Here is a 23,365-nt window from a genome sequence, read left to right on the forward strand (position 1 = left end):
ACAGGTCTTCTGCATGCGTATCCTCCCATACCTCTTGCGGGGGAGACTATGCTGAAACTCAAGCAAAATTGTGGTGCTATATTATGATCGTTCCTTTCTGTCCTCGACAGATCTGGTTCCCTCTTCTTCTGGAGTTATCCTCTGAAGAACTGTGGAGATTGGAGTGTTTTCCAACCCTCATCGAGGGGCTTCTTCTGCATTCCAGCCTCCAGTCTGGCCCTCACAGCCTGGATTTTAAGGTCCTAGAATTTGCTTCCTTGTGTCTTCCAGAGGGTGTCTCCTGGGTGTTGCTGGCATCCAGGAAAGATTCCACTACGTGGTGCTTCTCTTTTAAATTGAGAAGGTTTGCCGTGTGGTGTAAGGGCAAAGCCCTAGATCCCCTTTCTTGTTTTATACAGACCCTGTTTGAATACCGTCTGCACCTTTCTGAGTCTGGTCTAAAGACCAACTCCAGAAAGGTTCACCTCAGTGCCATCATGAGACCTCATTGTCATTCTCACCCTGCTGTTGAAAGCTCCTTTTGATCCACTGGATTCCTACCATCTATAATATTTAACATAGAAGGTTGTTTTCTTGGTGGCTGTTACTTCAGCTCCCTGTTCAACAATTGGAGTTTATTGGAGTCCTGCTGAATACACAGCAGGCGCAAGATTTTCTCTGTGCTGAGAGTGGATGCTCTAGTCACTCTCACCACTCAGTTTTGAGCCAGCCAGCAGGTCACGGCTTGGCAGATGTTGAGGTTACTAGGCCATATGGCCTCCACTGTATATGCCACTCCCTTGGCACATTTTCAGGTGAGAACCACCCAGTAGACACTAGCTTCACAGTGATCTCAAGCCTCGGGGAACTAGCGGATGTCATTCGAGTGACTCCAGAGTTGGTTCAATCTCTACTCTGGTGTACAATTTGATCCAATTTGACCATGGGACTTCCTTTCCAAATTCCTCAGCCCTAGAAGGTGCTGACAACAGATGACTTATTCATCCCACCTGGGGTGAAGAGCCTCACTTGTATGGGCTTCCCACTCAAGGTGTTTGGTCAGCTCAGGAGACAGATCTTCACATCAACCTTCTGGAGCTCTGTACAATATGGAACACTCTAAAGGCTTTGAGATCAGCTGTTCAACCTTATTGTATTCATTCAAACAGACAGGCTTTGATGCATTACACCAACAAGGAGGGGACTACGGGATCATACCCTCTGTATCAGGAGGCTCTCCGGATGTGGCAATGGACTGTCTGGAATGGAATAATTCTCAGAGCCACATACCTGGCAGGCAAATCCAACCGCCTGGCCAACAGACTAAGCAGGGTAATGCAACCGCACAAGAAGTCATTCTGCATAGGCATTGCCTGCAAGATTTTCCAAGAGTTGGGCACCCCCTTGGTAGATCTCTTTGCCACTCTTTACAACCACAAAGTCCCTCAGTACTGTTCCAGGCTTAGAGCACACAACAGACTAGCATCAGATGCCTTACTCCTCCATTGTGGGAACGGCCTTCTGTATACTTATCCTCCCATCCGTCTTGTGGGGAAAACTTTACTTAAACGCAGGCGAGACCGGGGAACCATGATCCTGATCACCCCATATTGTCCCAGGCAAATCTGGTTCTTTCTTCTTCTGGAGTTATCCTTCGAAGAACCTTGGAGATTGGAGTGTTTTCCGACCCTCATAACACAGAATAAGGGATCTCTTCTATATCCCAACCTCCAGTTTCTGGATGTTAAGGGCTTAGAATTTGCTTCCTTGCATTTTCCAGAGAGTGTCTCCAAGGTTTTGCTGGCTTTTTCAGCGGGAGATGCACATAGGAGTTCTGCGGGCTGTTTTCCATTCGCGGCAGCAGACAACGGGAATGGTATGGTAATGCATTTAAATGAACTGATCAGTATTCATATGTGCATTCTAGGCGATGCACAAAATGCAGCCCCTACCTTTAATGAGGAAATTTTTATGGGAGGTCAGGAGCTGTCATAGCATGATGGTGGCTCTCGGTGGAGCAGACTTCTGTGATTTCCATTGGTACTTCATAAAATTATACCATTGTTCAAAATACATATAAAGCAACTACTGTTGTCATTAGTAAATGCAGAATTCTTAAATGTCCAACTTCTTTCAATTACTATGAATCAATGTCCACTTATCCCCATGAAAATCTCTATATGTCATAACCAAATCTTCCAATTGCAATGTTCTTAATTCAAAGACAACTGAAGAACTGAACCGAGAGAACGGAGGACTGGTTGTCTTTGGATTAATAACATTGCAGTTGGAAGATTTGGTTATGACATATGGAGATTTTCATGGTGATTGTATTTGCTGCAATACTATAATAAGATGTGGACATTGATGCATAGTTATTGAAAGATGTTGGACATTTGTTAAGAAAATAATTCTACAATTACTAATGACAACAACCAATGCATTATGTGTATTTTGAGTAATGGCATAATTTTATGGAAATTGTCATAGGGAATGTGTAAAGAAAAGATTAAAAAAACATATTGTACTTGAGAGTACCCATGTGATTGTATGAAAGATATAGTGGAGTGAATGTATGAAGGTGTGAATGGGAAGAAGTATGAGGTCAATATTGTAGAAAAAATTTTTTATAAGCTTAATGTTCAAAGCTTTCAATAAAGGAATGTAATAAAAAATTAAAAAGAGCAAGGTAGTTACTAGATTAATATAAATGTTTGATGAAGTGGCAGCATGTTAGATATCCGTTGTTTTTTGAACTGCAACATTTAACTGCTTTTTTCAACTAAGACCATCAGGTTACAGGGTTGTCATTTGTTACCAGTTCTGTCCCTAGTCCTGAGCTGCATTTGAAAATAACAATATAGCCCTATCTGTTTCATTAGACCTCGCAGTGGCATTTGATCTCATTGACCATTCTTGAATAGACTCTCTGACAGTGGTATAAAAGGCATTGTCCTTCATTGGTTTACCTCCTTTCTTCAGGAATAAACATTTTCTGTCGTGACACAATTTGTAGAGTCTGAGAAACATTTTCTGCTTCAAGGGGTCCCTGAAGGATCCATATTGTCACTCATTGTTTAGTATCTATCTCAGTCTGTTGTATCTTCCAAGTTCCAGGTTTCCAAGGTTATTTAATATTTGCTAACCCGCCCTTTGGGAGCCTTCAGGAACTGTACAGGGTGCTGGAAATGCTTCAACAGCAGGCGTGCACATATTTCCCTTGATGTCAAATGTGAGTAGAGACCACCAGAAATGGACATCAACTGATTCCCACTCAGAGGAGGATTTTGTCCTCATCTTCACTGACACCAGAGATACTCCGTCAAGCATTTACCGGAGATTCAGAATTGTTGACATAAAGCTCCATTGAACCTTGTATCCTTCAAATGCCCCCAGACGTCTGTTCAGCTTCTGTGACATTGGAGGGATTATGTCGACCTTCAAGAACTTGAAACCAGGCCACTGACACTCCTTTGGTGACTCAAGAGAACATGGCCTTATCTACTGCTCCTTCCTCAATATTGGCATCAGCAAATTTTGAGGAGGAGCTCAAGAAGAAATTAGATGAGAGGCTTGTTTAAATTCTTGCTCAGTATGATGCTTTGATTTCTGTGATGTTTATGTATAGAACTTTGCAGCTGATCTGCAAAGTCATATATCAACATATATGTGACTATGAATGGAAAGCACGAATGGACTCCATACTCTACCTCTCTGACTGAGACGAAAGATGCAGAAGCGTATTAGACGAAATAGCACCCTTAAGAACAATAATAACAAAGACAAAACTTGATCCCATGGTTCAATGACTAATTAAAAAAACTCAAAACACAAACTAGGAAACATGAAGAAGCATGGAAAAAAGTAAAAGATGAGCACATACTCAACACATGAAAACAAATACAAAGAAAATACAAGTATGCAATAAGACAAACCAAAAGATCCTATTACAAAACTAAAATAGGACCAGATTACAAGGACCTGAAGAAACTATTTCAAGTTGTAAACAAGCTTCTAGACACCACTCCAATCATCACAACCAACTCAGACATCCCATCTGCAGACAAACTTGCCAAGTACTTCAATGAAAAAATAATAAAATTATGCAATACACTTCCTCAGCACAACACCGACATTGAAAACTTCGTCAATGGACTGGACTCAATCTCTGGAGAATGCCCAGCAGATCATAGCTGGTCAAAATTTGCTCTTCTCACCGTTGAATCAGTCACCCAAGTGATTCATAGATTCTCCAATACCCACTGCAAACTGAACATCTGCCCCAGCCACCTACTCAAACCAACCCTCAATTGCTTCACAGAAGACCTCACATCCTACCTAAACTACATGCTCCAGGAAGGTCTCTTCCCTGAGGAACATGGCAACATTCTACTCACCCCATTACCGAAAGACACAAAGAAAAAAAACGAATGATCTCACCAACTATCGCCCAGTCACATCTATCCCACTAGTAGTCAAACTGATGGGCAGCATGCTAACCAAACAGCTCACCGACTATATAGACAAGTTCTCATTACTACATGAATCACAATCAGGATTCCGCCCCTCCCATAGCACCAAAACTGTACTAGTCACTCTCCTGGCCAAATTCAAGCATGAAATAGCTACAGGTAAAAGTATACTTCTCCTCCAATTCGACATGTCGAGCGCATTTGATATGGTAAACCACAATATACTTCTGCGACTCCTAGACGACTTCGGAATTGGTGGAAATATATTTAGTTGGATGAAGAGTTTTCTATCCGCCAGAACATACCAAGTAAAATCTAATACAAATATGTCACTACCATGGAAATCAGACTGCGGAATTCCTCAAGGATCACCATTGTCACCAATATTCTTCAATATAATGATGATCCCATTGGCCAGATCCTTATCCAACCAAGGCCTCCACCCGTTCATCTATGCAGACGATGTCACAATTTACATCCCTTTCAGACACGACTTATCAGAAATCTCCAATGAAATCAAACACGGTAAGAACACCATGGATTCATGGGCAAATTTCAATTGAAACTGAACACTGAAAAAACACACTGTCTTATCCTCTCTTCCCAACACAATAATTACAAACCCACGCCCCAGACCACACCCTCCCTATTTCAGATAGTCTCAAAATACTAGGTGTTACAGTTGGCCGCAATCTTACATTTGAGAGCCAAGTAAACTCCACTATAAAGAAAATGTTTCATTCAATGTGGAGACTTAAACGTGTAAAACCTTTCTTCCCGAGGGAAATATTCTGTAACCTAATACAATCAATGGTACTAAGCCACACAGACTACTGCAATGGCATCTATGCTGGATATAGAGAACAACTCACAAAGAAACTTCCGACAGCCCAAAACACAGCAGCCAGACTGATATTTGGTAAAACACGATTCCAAAGTGCCAAATCCCTCCGAGAAAAACTACACTGGCTCCCAATCAAAGAACGTATCACCTTCCAAATCTGCACCTTGGTCTACAAGATTATATACAGTGTAGTCCCAGGATACATGACTGACCTGATTGATCTCCCAACCAGAAACAGAACTGGTTCATCACGAACTTACCTAAATCTCCACTACCCAAACTGCAAAGGTCTCAAATACAAAACAACCTACGCGGGAGGTCACGTGATGCACTAGAGAGTGAAGGACGTGGTTCTGTGCTCTCTTAGGCCCATTCGCCAATTTTATGCAATTTTCGATTGCAAAGTGCTGAAATCGAGCCCTAAAATCGATACTACAAGAAGCTGAGGGTCCAATGGATAAATTTGTGGAAGCGCAGGGTAAAGGCTTGCCAACCCGCAGCGGAAAACGAGAGAAAGAAAAGTTGAAAACTCCGAACGGAGAAGACGGGCCGGCAAAACGTGAAAGTTTCATCTTTACACCGGAACAATTAAAACAAATCACGGAAGCAGTGAGTCTAGCGCTGGAACCGAGACTCGCACAGCTGTCGGCACAAATCGCCACACTTACATCTTCTTTGTCCGAAACCACAGCACGGACTGGCGAAACAGAGCGTCGTGTTTCTGAGCTGGAAGACATGTGCGCTCCAATGGCGGCGCGGATAAAACAGCAAGAAACTACAATTGAAAATCTACTGACCAAAGTTGATGATCTGGAGAACAGATCACGGCGAGCAAATCTTCGCATTGTGGGGCTTCCAGAATCGGTGGGCGACAGAATCCTGGCCACGGAACTGGAGCAATGGCTTAAAAGAGAGTTTGCCCTCTCAGACAGCATGGGCCCGCTGTGTTTAGAGCGGGCACATCGAGTGGGCCGACTACAAGATGGCCGTCAGTCACCGCGAGTAGTTCTCATAAAAGTGCACAACTATATCCACAAGGACGAAATCCTGAGGGGGTATCGTCAGAAGAGAGAAACGACAAAATATGAAGGGAAGCTCATACGAATCTTCCAGGACTATTCAGCTGGCTTACAAGATAAAAGGAAAAAATTTAACCCAGCGTGTCAACGCCTGCATGCTTTACAAGTTAAATTTATGCTTCTTTACCCTGCAATTTTGAAAATCAAAAACGGCAATGGATGGAAGGTTTTTTCCAATGCTGCAGAGGCGGATGCCTATGTAAAAAAATTGGATGATGTTCAGCTAAATGCGGAAGGAGCAGATGCAGCCACTTGAAAGTCTGGGACTCAAAGAGAGTGCAGGACTAATACATTAATGTCTGTAACAGGTATTTGAATTGTTGTAAGCATTACCTGAGGTATGGGCTTGATTTTGGCATTACTTGTTTGTATATGGCGGGGGGGCCTTAGCATGGAAGTGACCCATTCCCGTGGTAAAAGACGGGAACGACTTGTGTAGGCAGGGTAGGGGGGGTTAGAAGGGTGGGAAGGGCAAGAAGGGGAGGGGGGGGTAAATTGGGGGGGGGGGGACAATAGCCTCAGGAATATGGGTGGTTTACAATCGGATTGCAGCTGGAGTGTGTACCCGCGGACTGGAGACTTGATCTCCCCGGGGAGAAGGGCTGGGCTCCCGGGGGAGGACAAATGGTGTAACGTGGACATGCCTAGATACAGCGGGAAACTCTGATAGAGCACGCGTGCGCTTGATGTCCTGGAACGTGTCGGGAATTTCATCCCCGATTAAGCGGGCCAAGATATTGGCGCAACTGAAGCGGCACAAGGTTTCTATTGCCTGTCTTCAGGAGACGAAACTGACTGATCTGGAGCATGAAAAGCTTAAGCGTCAATGGGTGGGAGAATGTTTTTATTCTTCGGGAGCCAAAAGAGGTGGAGTAGCGATTCTGATTAGGAAGGGGCTGCTTTGTGACCCCAGGTTGATATACAAAGACCAAGAGGGTAGGGTGATTCTTTTGCAGCTAACTCTATCGGGGCACAAATTGTATCTATGTGCTGTGTATGGCCCAAACTCCCACTCCCCAACATTTTTTAAATCTTTGATATCCCTGGGTCTGCGATACTCGGACGCCCCTTGGGTGTGGGCCGGGGATTTCAACCAGGTCATGGACCCAGGGGTGGATAGGACTGCCGGACGACAGCGGAGTGAGGCACGGGGGGGAGGGGCACTCCAATCCCTGAGTCGTTCCCTGGACTTGATTGACCCCTGGAGGTTACTTCACCCATCAGAAATTGATTATACTCATCAATCTAGAGTACACCAATCATGGTCGAGATTAGACTACATTCTGATGCACCACTCATTATTTACCAAAATCACTCAAGCCGAGATAGGCCCCATGGAGATTACCGACCACTCGTTGATTTGGGTGGATATGAGGTTCCCGACCACGGGTGTGGGGGGTTCTGCTTGGAGATTTCCATCCTTTTTATATCAAGATCAAAAATTTAAAGAATATATCATAGCCCAATGGGAACAATATGTAGAATTTAACTTGGAGTCCTGTGAGTCCCCCTTAGTTTTTTGGGAAGCGTCAAAGGCAGTACTGAGGGGGGCTACGATAGCGTACATGAGTGCCAGAAATAAGAAACTTTCAATAGGTATAGTTCACTTAGAACGTCAGCTACGCCAGGCCAAAAAAGGGTATCTACTAAGACCCTCACCGGAGACCCGTGATCTTTGGTCTTCCACAAAGGTGGCCCTAGACTCCCTAATACACGAAAAAACTCAGAAAAGTTTCACAGCAAGAGGGTTCAATTTCCGCAGATATGGAAATAAGCCGGGTAGGCTGCTGGCCCAGATGGTGAGAACCCGAGGGCGGAGAAAACTGATCGCGTCGGTGACATCCCCCGGGGGGGCCAGAGTTAGTACCACGGAGGGGATTGTAAAAGAATTCCACGCCTATTTTTCTAAATTATACTGTGGGAAGGGGGACACAACGGACATGTCAGTGGAGGACTATTTGAGGGACGCTGGGCTCCCCCGGCTTTCCATGCCGGCCAGAGAGGCGCTTTCAAAACCGCTACAGGCCCAAGAAGTGCAGAGAGTATTAAGAGCTTTACCTCTGGGATCGGCGCCGGGGCCCGATGGGTTCTCGGCCGAATACTATAAGATTCTCCCACCACAGTTTATAGGCCCTCTAATTGAATATTTTGAGGAGGTGATAGAACAAGGGGGGCTCCCAAGGGGAGGTAACGAGGCGCTAGTGACGTTAATTCCAAAGCCGGGCAAGCCGGGGGATAGGGTGGAGTCATACCGCCCTATCTCCCTTATTAACGTGGATCTTAAAATTCTGGCTCGAATCTTGGCGGATCGCCTCACACCCTACATGGGGACGTTGATTGGGGCACATCAGGTAGGCTTTATGAAAAACAGGAACTCAGTGATTAATGTACGGAAAGTACTTTTGGCCATTGCACACTGCCAAGCAAGGGATCGGGACCTCCTACTGGTTAGTTTAGATGCCGAAAAGGCGTTTGATAAAGTACAGTGGAGGTACCTATTCAAAGTATTAGACTACATAGGTGTGGGAGGATGGTTTCTAGATGCGGTAAAAATACTCTATAAGGACCCAGTAGCCAGAATTTTAGTCAATGAGTCGAAATCCCCTCCGATTCAGATAAAAGCGGGAACGAGACAGGGGTGTCCCCTTTCCCCCTTTTTATTTCTGCTGTATTTGGAGCCTTTGTTGAGGACCATCGAGGTCGACCCGGATATTGAGGGAGTCCAATTGCCAAACCACTCGGTAAAAGTTTTGTCCTTCGCGGACGACATATTTTTGACCCTGACTGACCCCCACAATTCTTTAAATAGAGTCTTAGCAGCTATTGACGAGTTTGGGCTATACTCGGGACTCTCGTTGAATTTAAAGAAATCTTTTGCCTTGCCCTCAGCGGAGAGGATACGAGGGACCTGGGGGGACTCTTTTCCGCTTCAGTGGGTACAGGAGGAGGTGACGTATCTGGGTGTGAGGATTCCAATTGACCTGGGCTCTTTATACGAGAGAAACATGGTTCACTTAAAAAAGAGGGTGACACAATCGTTGGTGAGTTGGCAGGATTTGCCCATTTCTCTGATGGGCAGGGTAGCACTCTACAATATGGTATTGTTTCCTGTCTGGATTTATGCTTACCAAACTCTGCCCATGTTCCTGACCTCCAAAGGTGATAAATGGCTGAGGTCAAAATTAAATGTGTTTTTGTGGCAGGGAAAAAGGGCACGCATGACAATCAACAGGGCAATTCTCCCAAGAGCACAGGGCGGGTTGGGATTGATGGATCTACGTATGTTTTCGGTGGCTAGTGGTATGCGCCACATTTCAGACTGGTTTCGGGCCACTGAACATTTTTCCCTCACGGCTGCTGAGACGAGCTGGGTTGAACCTTTGCATTTCTCCAGCTGGCTACATCAGGTGAGGGGGCAGAGCCCGAATTTGGGTGTGGCTTCGGCCATACTCGGTCCCTTGAGGCAGACGTGGAGGTGGCTCTGTAGGTTTTTCACACTGAATAAATCGGTGTCCCCATTGCTGCCTATAAGAGGTAATCCGGAATTCCCAGTGGGAGACTCCTCTGGGACTTTTAGAGACTGGAGGGCCAAGGGTGTCACTTATTTGAGACATGTGGTGTCGGAGCAGGGAGGGATGAAAACTATGTCTGATATCAGTGGAGAATTCCACCTGGAAAAGAGGGATCCTTTTGCATTTATGCAGTTAAGTCATTATGTTAACTCATTACCTAAGAATGATTTGTCTGTAAAAGTTTGGGAGTGTTTAAATGCAATGTTGGCACTTGAGGCACAGGGAAAGATTCCGCTGAAGTACTTTCACTCACTCCTAAGAGAGCACCTACAGTCCACAGACTTTACCCGGATGGCACAACAATGGACGAAGGAGCTGGCTTTTTCGGTGAACCCGGAGAGTATCAAAAATGTATTGATGGGCACATACAAACTGACAGAAAATGCCTGCTGGTGGGAATTACAGTATAAGTTTCTGTTCCGTCTTCATGTGTCGCCAAGAAGAGCGTTCCGAGCTACCTTGCGAGACTCAGATGTATGCCCTAAATGTGGGAAAGACAATGCAAATTTGGGCCACATGTTTTGGAACTGTATATGTATTCAGAAGTTTTGGAAGTCACTGGCACTGCAAACCTCCTCGATGTGGGGCACAAAGTGGCGCATTTCTCCAGGCCAACTGTTTGGTATCTACAATATGCGGGGAGCGGCCAGGACAGGCTCTCGAGGCTTTTTGCACAGAGCTGTGTTGATGGCAAAAAAACTAATTTTACAACTGTGGTTGACCCCAGACATTCCAACAGTATCGCATTGGCGATCGGCGATGATTTACATGTGCTCATTTGAACGTAGTGGAATTACGGATCTGGCAGGGTCCAGGGGGGACAAATTCTGTTCTGTCTGGGCACCGTTCTGGGACACTTTAACTCCAGTGGCTCGCAGTAGAGTGTTGAATTCCTGAGGTCGAGGGGGGGGGGGGGGGGGGGGGGGGTAGGCGTTGGGGAGGGAAGGAAAGAGACGGGAGACGGGAGGAAAATGTTATAAAATGTTTAAGTTGGCGGTTTGGACTGAATAAGGATATATGTGGCACCGTTTACATTGTATAATGGATCAGAACAATATCCTGGTTGGTGTATTATGTTCAATAAACATGAGATATAAAAAAAAAAAAAAAAAAAACAACCTACGCATCCAACTTCTCTTATATAAGCACACGACTATGGAACACACCGCGTAAAGCTGTGAAAACAATCTATGACCATCTAAACTTCAGGAAATCACTAAAGACCTACCTGTTTGGAAAGGCATACCCCACTGACCCAACATAAGTGCCTCAACACAGCAAAACCAAAGATCATATTGGACACTATTTACCCCTCCCTATCTTTGACCCCTAACGTGCCTGTAACTTACCTTATTCAACCCTAACATCTAATTGTATTTGTTCCTCTACCGGACCTGGCAATTGCCTTTTCGGTACTATGTAAGCCACATTGAGCCTGCAAATAGGTGGGAAAATGTGGGATACAAATCTTCTAAACCCCTCCTATTGCTGGAGGTGATTCATCTATTCTGAGGCCTTGAAGAGCATCTGAATCAGTCATGGGCAGGGATATCTGTTTGTAGTGCTTTGGAGGAGGACACTTGGTATGGGCACAGGCTTATAGGGATGTCCAGGTGTCCCAATTGAGGAATGCCTCCACCGAGGCATTGAGGCATCTAACTAGGTTCAGACCTAGACTTCTTCCTTTGAGTCTTTTTCTGTATCTTTATCAAAGCATTCCTGGGATTCAGAATATGAGCATACAGATTTCTCCGAGGAATAGGTCTCTACTGGCTTGCTATAGTTGAAAGGAAAATCAGGACAATAGCTGTTGTCATTCCTTTTTATGTTAGCCATAGAGGAGGAACCCAGGGCAGAAACAGTGAATATCACCCCAGAAAACTGCAACAGTGCCCATTCATAGAGTTCTTAAGGATGTACAGATGAGAATATAGGAGACCCTCCCCTATAAACCCAGTCAATAAACAGGCAGACTGGTGATGAGGAAATTCCATCAGTGGATTTGGTAAAGGTATTGAGGGTAGCTATATAAAAGGATGGCAGTGGACAGAAACATCTATTTAATATGACTAGGACAGTGGGATTCGATCCCTTGCAGGTCATCCTGGAACTTCCAAGGCAGTTAAGAATTCACCTTCTGGATCTTCCAAACTCCTTATGAATACCCTCTAACAGCTTCTGGAAACCTGGGTTGGGTCCCTCCAGGCTTCTTGCTGCACTGAAGTGCTGAAACCAGCCGACCATCTGAGCAATCTCTACAATCATGTTTTCTTTCTGGTTCAAGGCCTAGCTGAACAAAGAGGAAGAGCACAAATCATATCATCAAATTAAAGCACAGGGATAACAAAAGCCAGTGGGGCTAGAATAAAATATATTAGACTAACCAATTCAGTAAATAACCGAAAACAAAGCGCTGACCATCGGCGTTATACCAAGAAATTCAATGCTGAGCCATGTCCAGGCTCCAGCATTGAATTTCCAGGTATATGGAGCCAGCAAACACATAGCCAGCTAAGTATGATATTCAGCACTTAACCAGCTATGAAGAGTCCCATAAAGATAGGTCTGTGTTTTAGGCAGTCCTATTTATGCAGTTATCTTAGCTGATTGTGCTGTAATTAGCACTTAACGGGCTATATGCCAACTCCACCTCCGGAACACCCCCCAAAATATTGGGCGCTACCCGGTTAAATACTGCTGAAAATACCTGGATAGGCAGTTTAAAGGGTCACAATCCCTTTCCTGGTTGTTTAAATAGTTTTGAGTATCAGGCCTAAAATCAATTTAAAAAATTGGAAGGAGAAATCGAGTGCATGAACAAAAATAGTTATGATTTATGTACAGAAGTTATTCATCAACCCAACATGTTTCAGCAAAGCACTTGCATCAGGGGGATTAAGTTATAATAAGTTTGATGCCAGACTATGGGCAAGGGATGGACATTGATGGGAAGAAAACCTATGAAAAAAGTTGGAGAAGTCAACAACAATTTAAAACAAAAAAAGTTTTAAAAAAATCCCTTTAAAAAAAGGACACTTTGCTCACAAAGCATTGTCTGGATTAGAGAGATCACTTGAAGAGGAAAGGTCCATAAACAGGGGGGAAATTTTTTTTTTTTTTAATGGAGATAGAAATAATTACATGTGGAAAAACCTGTGTGTTTAGCTTGACTCACAAGGTAAGGAATCTTGCCCAAGAAATACTCTTAAAAGAGAATACGGACACAAACCAGTCAGTCACCATTACAGCAGGAGAAAGGTGTTCACACATGGTAAATAAAACAAAGGTAGTAATATTGCTTACAAAGCATCTACATCATCAACATGTCAAAGAAATATTAAGAGCCAACACTGATGAATGGGAGCCTAAGGGAAACTCTCAGCAGAATTATTAAACACTCTGAGTTACAGGCAGCAAAAGCAGAAATTAGGTATGCCAAGCAGCAAAATCAATCTAAAAAAAAAATGGCATATACTGTTATGGGCAGGGTAAATCTGACATGGATTAGCTCTCTTTCCCTGTGTTTCTCCCCACCAAACATGCAAAAAGGAGCAGTTCTTGTGAGCACATCTCTTTCCTCATATCACAAAATGCTTTAGTATAGTTTCCAAAACATCAACCAAAGTCTTAACTTTAACATATATTTCCTCTGTAGTAGCTCAACCAAAATCTTCAAATATAACACACTGTTCAATCCATCATTATCTTCAACTCAGCACAGTTCAAGCAAAATGGAAACACAGCCATGGCTTTTTTAGTCCTTAACCATATGTGCTGGGCAGACACCTCCCTCACAGTGTTAAATCTTTTTACACTGACCTTCCCCCCTGCTGCCTTAAGTAAACAAAACTACAGGGTCTTGAAAGTTCCGGACAAAAAGACATCAAATAAAATGGTTGAGCTCATCTTCCATATCTGAGTTTTCATGTATAACTTCAGGGCTGTCCCCTACAGCCGTTTTGTTCTCAGGCCTCACCTACTTCCAGGGCCTTAGGCCTTTCCTCAGTTTCCTGGTCCAGTATTCACTTTGGGGTCTTCTTTGCCTTGGGTTGGGTAGCCCGTTTACTCCTGCTGGCCAGATGTGAAGAAGCTTCTTTTCATTCCCTGGGCTGGAGCTCTTCCCTCTAGTTCTTTAGATCTCCCTCCTTTGTACTGCAGGAATTCTCAAACTACTACCTCTGGGGCCTCTCCTTCCCTTGATTGGCAGATAGAGGTTTTGGGAAACTAGAAGCTTCTCCGGTGGCTTCACTGTTTCCTAGGGAACAGTAAAAACCCTGTCAATCCTTGGAATTCTGCTCCGGGTTTTCTTCCCCTCTTGAGCTCTAAATCCCTCCTATGACTCCTTTATATAACCCTTTGGGGAGAAGTGGAATGGGTGCACTGTGATTGCTCCTCCCAGCACCACAATACACACACATCTCCCACAGAAATGTTTGGAATATAGTGATAACCAAAAGATGAAGGCATGCCCACAGGGGTTTAACTATATATTGCCCATGTATTGTGTGTAGGAATGTATCTGCATGTAGGTTGTATAAATCAATTGCTTAATAAAGGATGCTTTTTAAATCAAAAGGCCCCCAATTGCCAGTAAAATAAACTACCAGGAGTTGCAGATTTAAATGTCATAGGAATGCAGGTAAAGACCAGAATAGGTGATCTACTCTGCCCAGTAAGGTGGTTGGATTGCAAATGCTGCCCTTTTTTTTTTTTTTGAAATTTCATTTAAATTTTGTATAACAGTGGCTCCCAAACTTGGCCTGGCTGTTCTCCGAGGCAGTCAAGTTTTCATGATATCCACAATGAATAAACTACTTACTGCACTTAAATGTACGCTACGGCAAGCGAGGACAGGGAAGACAACACAGAATATCAGGAGACATCAGAAGCAGGTGGGTGGCGCTCAAGTGCCCCAATGGGCAACGCGGAAAGCGGGCACAAGGAAGCCAACACAATATCAGGAGATGTCATAAGCAGGTGGGCAACGCTGAGGCACCTCAATGGACACCGCAGCAAGCGGGCACAGGGAAACCAACACACACAGAATATCGGGAGACGCCAGAGACACGAAAACAACAAACGTACTGGAGAAATTCAATCAGGTAGCACAGAATAGCAGAGTGCCGCCCCTCCTTCCACCAAGATTGCCGTCTTCTTGGTAACCACAGTAACCAGTGTGTCCACCTTGGGTGGTTTGAAGGTCTTCAGATCAGCCAGAGAGAGCTGGTAAAGCCAATATGCAAAGGTGCGTCTGGGAACTGCCGTTCAGCTTCCATGATCTCTCACAAGTGTTCATTGTAGGAAAATGTGGGGTGGATGGTGAATACCCTTCAAAATAAGTTCATTCTTTCTGGTCTCAGGAGGCTGGTCCTCTGAGAGTTTAAGAAACTGCATTACCTCAGAGAGTACCTCAGGCAGCTCCGTCTGCTGGAAAATCCCCATCACTGACAGATCCTCCCCAAGAGGAAACTCTAGACTCTCCTCTAGAGGATCTGCCTCCCAGGGATCATCTCTGTCCAAGAGCTTCTCCCCTGGAACCACTGATTCCAAGGAGACCACATCCTCCAGGTTCTCTCAGTAAGAAATCCTGGGCCCCCTTCAAATCCATAAAAGGAGGAGGAACCACAGAAGACTCCACCACCAGGCCTTTTTAAGCAGTGAAAATGGAGCCGAAAACTGTTTTAGCACAGTGCCTCGTGAGCACCAGCAGCTCTATAGAATGAGAGAGGCCTTCAGCAAGCAACTCCAAATTGGCGAAAGTGCCCACCAGAGCCTAGGAGCAGCCTGAGCCACCTTCCCAAAGCCACCTGCTGACACCGGAGAGGCAGAATCTTTGGCCATTCCCCGAGAGCCCAATCCTCACAGATACAGCAGAGGCTGCTAATGGGAAATGACGTGCCATGCTGAGCATACAATGAGGCATATTTTCAAAGCACTTAGCCTTCCAAAGTTCCATAGAAACCTATGTAAAGTAAGCTTTGCAACTTTATTTACAAAGAACTGAGCTAACATACCAGGATTAGCGGCCAAGAAAAGTCTTGTATGTTTTTGGCAAGATAAGGCTATTCCTATAGTTAAACCCCTGTATTCTGTCAGCAATGCTGTTGCTTATACTCTTTAAGGTCTTTATCAAGACCATCAAGGAGTTCAAAGGTTTAATGGTACGTTGCTCCATTAGGTTTTATTAGATTTTATTCAGAACCTTGAATGTTAAAAACCACACTGATGCAGACAGATTTTGGACCAGTTTTTCAATTCCTACAGGTATTCTGGTTATTTCCATAAATATTCAATAGAAATAAAGGAAAAGAAAATAAGATGATACCTTTTTTATTGGACATAACTTAATACATTTCTTGATTAGCTTTCAAAGGTTGCCCTTCGTCAGATCGGAAATAAGCAAATGTTGGTAGATGACAGTATATATAAGTGAAATCACTGGTACAGTATTCTGGTTTTGTAAAGTGCTGCCCCACCAGAACACTGTACCAGTGATTTCATGGTAAGAATCCTGAAAGGGAACTTTAAAACAATACAGGAACGTAAGACCTTTAAAGTCAGAATGATTAAATATTTTGACACCCACCAGACAGGACTTAACAAAGATCTGGGTTTTCTAACCCATTATAAACCATAAAATTGTACTGCTTTGTCACCCTCCTGTCTCCGTGCATATCTCCCTGTCCCTCATTCACCCGACTCTTCCTGTCTCTCACCTATCCACCCCCATCCTTTTAGACTGTCACTGGAATGCTTTGATGTTTCACTTATATATACTGTCATCTACCAACGTTTGCTTATTTCCGATCTGATGAAGAAGGGCAACCTTCGAAAGCTAATCAAGAAATGTATTAAGTTATGTCCAATAAAAAAGGTATCTTATTTTCTTTTCCATGTTTTATTTTGTTTTATTTCTATTGATTACCTTTAAAAGTGGACTAACACGGCTACCACACCGCTCTACTTATAAATATTCAAAATCTCATTGTTTATCCGATGTCTGTCCTGCAGATTTGATGTCCATTGTTCCCCCTCAGTTTGTGATGTCCCTGCACTAGGGATTATTGGAGATGTTTGATAAGGGTAAATTTCCAGTGGAGAAAGGGATTCATTATTCTTACCCCTATTCCAAAATAATTCTTCTTTACAATCTAGTATAATGTCAAATTATAGACCAGTGGCCTCTATACCACTTTTAATGAAGGTGATGGAGGGAGTGGTAGCTCAACAATTGCTAAGCTACTTGTTTCATCATGATGTTCCATGAGTCCCAATCTAGTTTCAGAAAAGGTCATAGTAAGGAGACAGTCCTAGCCACCTTCTTATCTGTGCTTAGGCAAGAAGTTAGCTTGGGTAGGAAGGTTCTTTTGATGTGATATCTCTCTAGTGCATTTGATCTGGTGGATCATTCTGTATTGTTATCACTTTTGGATTATTATGGGGTGGGAGGTTCTGTTTTTCAGTGGCCTTAAGGGTTTTCTGACTAGTAGACGTTATAAAGTAATGGTGAAAAGATCTTACTCCACTTAATGGAGCCCAGATTGTGGAGTCCCTAAGAGCACACCCTTGTCCCCTATTCTTTTAAACTTAATTATGGCACCTCTGGGCAAGAGGTTAGCTGCTTTCGGTTTTAAAATTTTAATGTATGCAGATGATATATCAGTTTTCATTCCTTTTGAAGGCCATCTGTTAACTGTTGTTGCTTCTCTGACTATGGGGATAAATATATAAATAGAAGAATGGACAACCACCTTTAGATTTAAAATGAATAAGAATAAAACTAAGTTTGTAGTCTTCATCAGATATGATTGTAAAGAAACTTCAATCTCTGTTAAATATGACTGCCCGATTAATATTTAAGGTATTGAAGTATGATAGAGCCACACCCGATCCAGACATTTTTTTACATTCTTCAGTACCCACATCCAAAAAAGTTGGTTTATAAGAGATTTTTTGCTGGTTCATTTGCATATTTGGCGGCCAGTAATTGGAATGATCTACCTATAGAAATTCGAATCAATCTAACTATTCAGCATTTGAAAAGTTGTTGAAAACTTTATTTAGAGAATATTTGAGTTTGAATGAATTAGCTTTTATCAGTTGTTTGTTTTTAATGATCTGTACTTGTTCCTGGAATTGGCCCAGTTTATTTTTTTGTAAGCCACACTGAACTTCAATGGTATGTGTGGGATATAAATGTTATGCTTCGCTCTGAGTAGCCCTTTATCTTAAGGGGCAGCCTCTTAATTCTCAAGTGGTCAGATAGTTTTGGGTTTGCTTGAAGAACTGGTTGTATGGTGCTGTCCTTCTTGACATTAAATCTCAGAGTGCCATGGATATTTCCAGTAGGGTTAGAAACTGTAACTGCCTCAGTAAGCTACTAACCTGATTTCTTCAAATTGGTGCACTTTTTATCCTGCTTCTCTCACCAACACTCCTTGTGATCTTAGGCTCAAGCTACTTAACTCTCCATTGTCTTAAGTACGAAACTTAGACTAGGGGTGTCCAACATCGGTCTTTACGGCTGCAATCCAGTTGGATTTTCAGGATTTCCCCAATGAATATACATGAGATCAATCTGCATGCAGTTCTTCACTGTATGAAAATGGATATAGTAACATAGTAGATATCTTGCACATTCATTGTGGAAATACTGAAAACTCGACTGGGCAAGTACTGAGGTTGGACACACCTGACTTAGACTGTAAGTTTTCTTGGTCAGGGAAAATACCTTCTGCACCTGTTATTCTTGAGTTGAGATTTGGAAAGTTGAATACTTAAAATTTATCACCTTTCTTATGGTGGACTACAGAAAAAAAAATATACAGCAATGAGCTGCTTAATTTTTGAGAGAGAAATAACTTGGCAGACTTAATGGACTAATTGATTTTATTCTTCTATATATATGTTGTTTGAATTTCCTGACTCCCTGGGCATGGCACACTTGAGGGATGAAAGAGTCTGCCCCACATAGGCAGGGCATAGTTAAAGTGGACACATTTTAGAACAGATGCTAAAAGGGATAGTAGTCTCTTCCAGGTTTCTCCATTTCAAACTGATTGCTCTTTGCCCCTCTTAGCGCCAGAGACTGCGGGAGCTCCTCATTCGACAACAGATCCAGAGGAACAACCTGCGTCAAGAGAAGGAGGCTGCAGCAGCCACTGCTTCCCAGGCTGCCTGGAGCAGTGATGCCACCAACCCAGCCTTTGATCTGGCAGCCCGGGGGGTGCAGCCCTACCAGGTATCACAGGTAAAAGAGCACCTCTGCATCCATTGTGTAGACCCTCTCATTTCTGTATCTATGCATATTGATGTGAATCCTCAGTTGTTCCGAGTAGAGTAGTGAGGACATTTAGTGCATCTGTGGCATTGACTAAATGGAGTGGAGGAAAAATGCATAAATTCACACACAGGATACTTTCAGGATGGGAAGAGGGAGGAATGACACATTTTAAGTGCACAAAGCAAAAAATAAAGTTTCCTTTCTTCCCTGTCTACCCCCAAGTAATGCACAAATCTATGCTTGCTGCAAAGAAAGTGTAAATTTGTGCATGTATGTGCTTTTTTTCATAAAATATATGTGTACATCACAACTCCACCCAAGCTGTGTCCCCAGGAATACCTATGCACCAATTGGATAACAGGTGTAGTCCTTCGGTATGTTTCCATGTGTTAAACATGCATTGCACATTGCTATTTAAAATTACCCTATGCAAGCTCAAAGTGCTCTTCCCTTAAAAGTTGCTTGGTTGCAGAGATGAAGGCATTGCCTAAGAGCCAACGGACCCGTTAATATTGAGAAGTATTGTTTTGTTTTTCTAAGATTGCCGTACATAGAAGAAAGATAGCTGATTGGTTTCAAAACAGGAGCACTACTCCAAATGTGTGTGACTCTGCTCATGAGAACAAAGATAGTTGTTTACTTTTTTTTTTTTTTTTTTACACTTTTCTAATAGAGATGGGTAGTAACGAAGTACTTGTACTTTGTTACAGTACTTGTTGGCAGTACTTTTACTTGTAATGAGTTACATTTTTTTTTGCCATACTTTTTACTTGTAACTTGTTTACAAGTAAGCTGTACTTTTGTACTTAGTAAAGAAGTACAAGTTTAGAAAAAAAAAAAATTTTTAAGTATTTTCCATATCTCTCCTCCTCCCCTTCTACAGGCAATGTCGTACCTGGTTTGCAGCTGATTGGGACCGGACGTCCAGTTCCAGAAACAGCTGAGCTGGGACTGGACGTCCAGACACAATCAGATGCGAGCCGGTGTTTCATCACTTAGAAACCCTAGCCCCTGTCTCTCCCCCCCCCCCCCCCCCCCCTATTCCTCTGAGTATGATTGGCTGAGAAAGTGTACCATCAGCCTCTCACCTACCCAGAATCCTCTGAGTTGGCCCCCATTCCCGCTGCCTCCTAATTTAGCCATAGACTACTGCAGTTGTGTTGATTGAAACGAGGAGGACTCAGAGAAAGTGGTTCTTATGTTCTGAAGTCGTCACGTTCGGCGGCTAAGAAAGCAGGGGCGTAGCCAGACAGCCAATTTTGGGTGGGCCTGAGTCCAAGGTGGGTGGGCACGGAATTCATGCTCCCCCGTCCCTAGCCTCCCTCTGCTCTGATTTGCTCTGCTCTCTGTCCCTCCCTCCACCTGCAAGCCCAAAATATTAAATACCTGAGCAAGAAGGGATCTAAAAAACCCCGCCAGCTGAAGATTTCCTCCTGCACAGGCAGTCAGCGCTCTTCCTAACAGCAGCCAGCAGCACTTTCCTTGAGCTGATGCCACAGCCAGCAGGCTGTGCATGCATGAAAACTAAGCATGTGCAGAGGTGTCAGCTTGAGGCAAATTCTGCCAGCTGCGGTTTGAAAGAGCACCAGCTGCTTGAAGAGGAGGAAATCTTCAGCTGGTGGGGTTTGAGGATCTCTGCGAGCCACAGCAAGAATGCCAAAATTTTGGGTTGGCCTGAGTCCAAATAGGATGGGCCCTGGCCCACCCATGGCTACGCCACTGTAAGAAAGCAAATAGAATGTTAAGTATTATAAGGATAGGAATGGAAAACAAAAGTGAGGACGTTATAATGCTTTTGTATCGCTCCATGGTGCAACCGCACCTTAAATATTGTGTTCAGTTCTGGTCGCCACATCTCAAAAAAAGATATAGTGGAATTAGAAAAGGTACAGAGAAGGACGACGAAAATGATAAAGGGGATGGGATGACTTCCCTATGAGGAAAGGTTGAAGCATCTAGGGCTCTTCAGCTTGGAGAAGACAGCTGAGGGGAGATATAATAGAGGTCTATAAAATAATGAGTGGAGTGGAATGGGTAGACATGAATCATTCACTTACTCTTTCAAAAAATACTAGGACTAGGGGACATGTGATGAAGCTACAAAGTAGTACATTTAATACGAATTGCAGAAAAGTTTCATCACTCAACGTGTAATTAAACTCAGGAATTCGTTGCCAGAGTATGTGGTAAAGACAGTTAGTTTAGCGGGGTTTAAAAAGGGTCTGGACGGCTTCCTAATGGAAAAGTTCATACATTTTCCTACATTTGCACCCAGCTCTGGAACGCTTTCCCTAGAAACATTAGAACTGTGAACACCCATCTAAAATTTCGAAAAGACCTCAAGACTCACCTCTTCCGGAAAGCCTACCCAGCAGAGCCGAACTAATTCATGAACAATGCATCACATCTTTTGATCTAAGAAATGAACAATGCCCCTTTCACATAATCCTATTACTTCAAACTGTACGAATCTTACCACTCCAGTTATAATTAAGTGTACTTCCACCCTTAAGTAGGGTATACACAAAATTAGCACATATGAGTTATCTTGTTGGGCAGACTGGATGGACCGTGCAGGTCTTTTTCTGCCGTCATCTACTATGTATGTTATGTAATAGAAGCTTTAGTCCCATCTCCAGAGACTTATCAGCCTCATTGGGATTGCTTCTGTCTATATGCTACTATATATTCGTCTCAGAGTTGTATTCTCTTTTCCGGAACCGTGTCAGCTTCCTTGCACCCACTGTTACTCTATTTTCCACTCTGTATATATTTCCAGAGTTGGTACTCTCTGGAACCTGTAAGCCACATTGAGCCTACTGCTATTCGAGAAAATGTGGGATGCAAATGTAATAAATAATAAATAAAATCCACTGCTTATTTCTGGGATAAGCAGCATAAAATGTATTGAGCTTTTCTGGGATCTTACTACTACTAATTATTTCTAAAGCGCTACTAGACGTACTCAGCGCTGTACACTTGAACATGAAGAGACAGTCCCTGTTCGACAGAGCTTACAATCTAATTAGGACAGACAAACAGGACAAACAAGAGATAAAGGAATATTAAAGTGAGGATGATAAAATAAGGGTTCTGAACAAGTGAGTAAGGGTTAGGAGTTAAAAGCAGCATCAAAAAGGTGGGCCTTTAGCTTAGATTTGAAGACAGCCAGAGATGGAGCTTGACGTACCAGCTCAGGAAGTCTATTCCAGGCATATGGTGCAGCAAGATAAAAGGAACGGAGTCTGGAGTTAGCAGTGGAGGAGAAGGGTCTTGCCAGGTATTTGTGATCTAGATTGGCCACTATTGGAAACAGGATGCTGAGCTTGATGGACCTTTGGTCTGTCTCAGTGTCTGTCTCTATCCCCTGGGTCAGAGCAGATACGGTGGTATCTTATGGCTTGGCTGTAAATTATGGATCTTTTTGTATGTGAAGGATGGAAGCTGAAGTTGTGGAGGTAGCTGCATCTGTCTGTGGGTTTCTTGTATATAGATGTTTGTATACAGCCATCACTGATTGAGACCGTGGTGTCCAAAAAATTGACTTTTTCTGGGGAGTAGTCAATTTTGAATCTGATTGTAGGATGGTATGTATTAAAGGAATAGTAAAATTGTTTCAGAGTTTCTTCCCCTTCCGTCCAAATCATAAAAATGTTATTGATGTACCAGTGGTATTTTAGAGCTTTGGTCTGGTATGTATTCAGAAATGTCTCTTTCAGCTCAGCCATTAAAAGGTTGGCATATTGGGGTTCTGTCCTGGTGCCCATACCAGTGCCCATTATTTGTAGATAGATATCATTGTTGAAGCGGAAGTAGTTGTGAGTTAAAATAAATTTGATTAATTGTGTAATAGTTTCTGGTGAGTATTGATGGTCCAGTGTGGATGTTTTTAGGAGTCTCCCACATGCAGCTATGCCATCCGCATGTAGAATGTTGCTGTATAGTGATTCTACATCCATCATGACCAGAAGGGTGTTTGGTGGTAATTGCTTGATATTTTTCAATTTATTCAGAAAGTCTGTGGTGTCTTGTATGAAGCTGTTAGTTTTGTGCATGAGAGGTTTCAGAATTCCCTCTATGAATCCAAATATTTCCTCCTTGAGTGTGCCAATACCTGATATGATTGGTCTGCCAGG

General features: G+C 43.2%; 1 protein-coding gene across 1 annotated transcript in view; it reads left to right on the forward strand.

The window, feature by feature from the left end:
- KMT2D (lysine methyltransferase 2D) overlaps positions 1–23,365 on the forward strand; it is a 591,638-nt gene that overhangs the window by 360,153 nt on the left and 208,120 nt on the right. Inside the window, exon 32 of the mRNA XM_030196818.1 lies at positions 19,026–19,196. Coding sequence (XP_030052678.1) covers positions 19,026–19,196 — 171 coding nt within the window. The remainder of the gene's footprint in view (positions 1–19,025; positions 19,197–23,365) is intronic.

The sequence above is a fragment of the Microcaecilia unicolor genome, chromosome 3 (assembly GCF_901765095.1).
Source record: "Microcaecilia unicolor chromosome 3, aMicUni1.1, whole genome shotgun sequence".
NCBI lineage: Eukaryota > Metazoa > Chordata > Amphibia > Gymnophiona > Siphonopidae > Microcaecilia > Microcaecilia unicolor.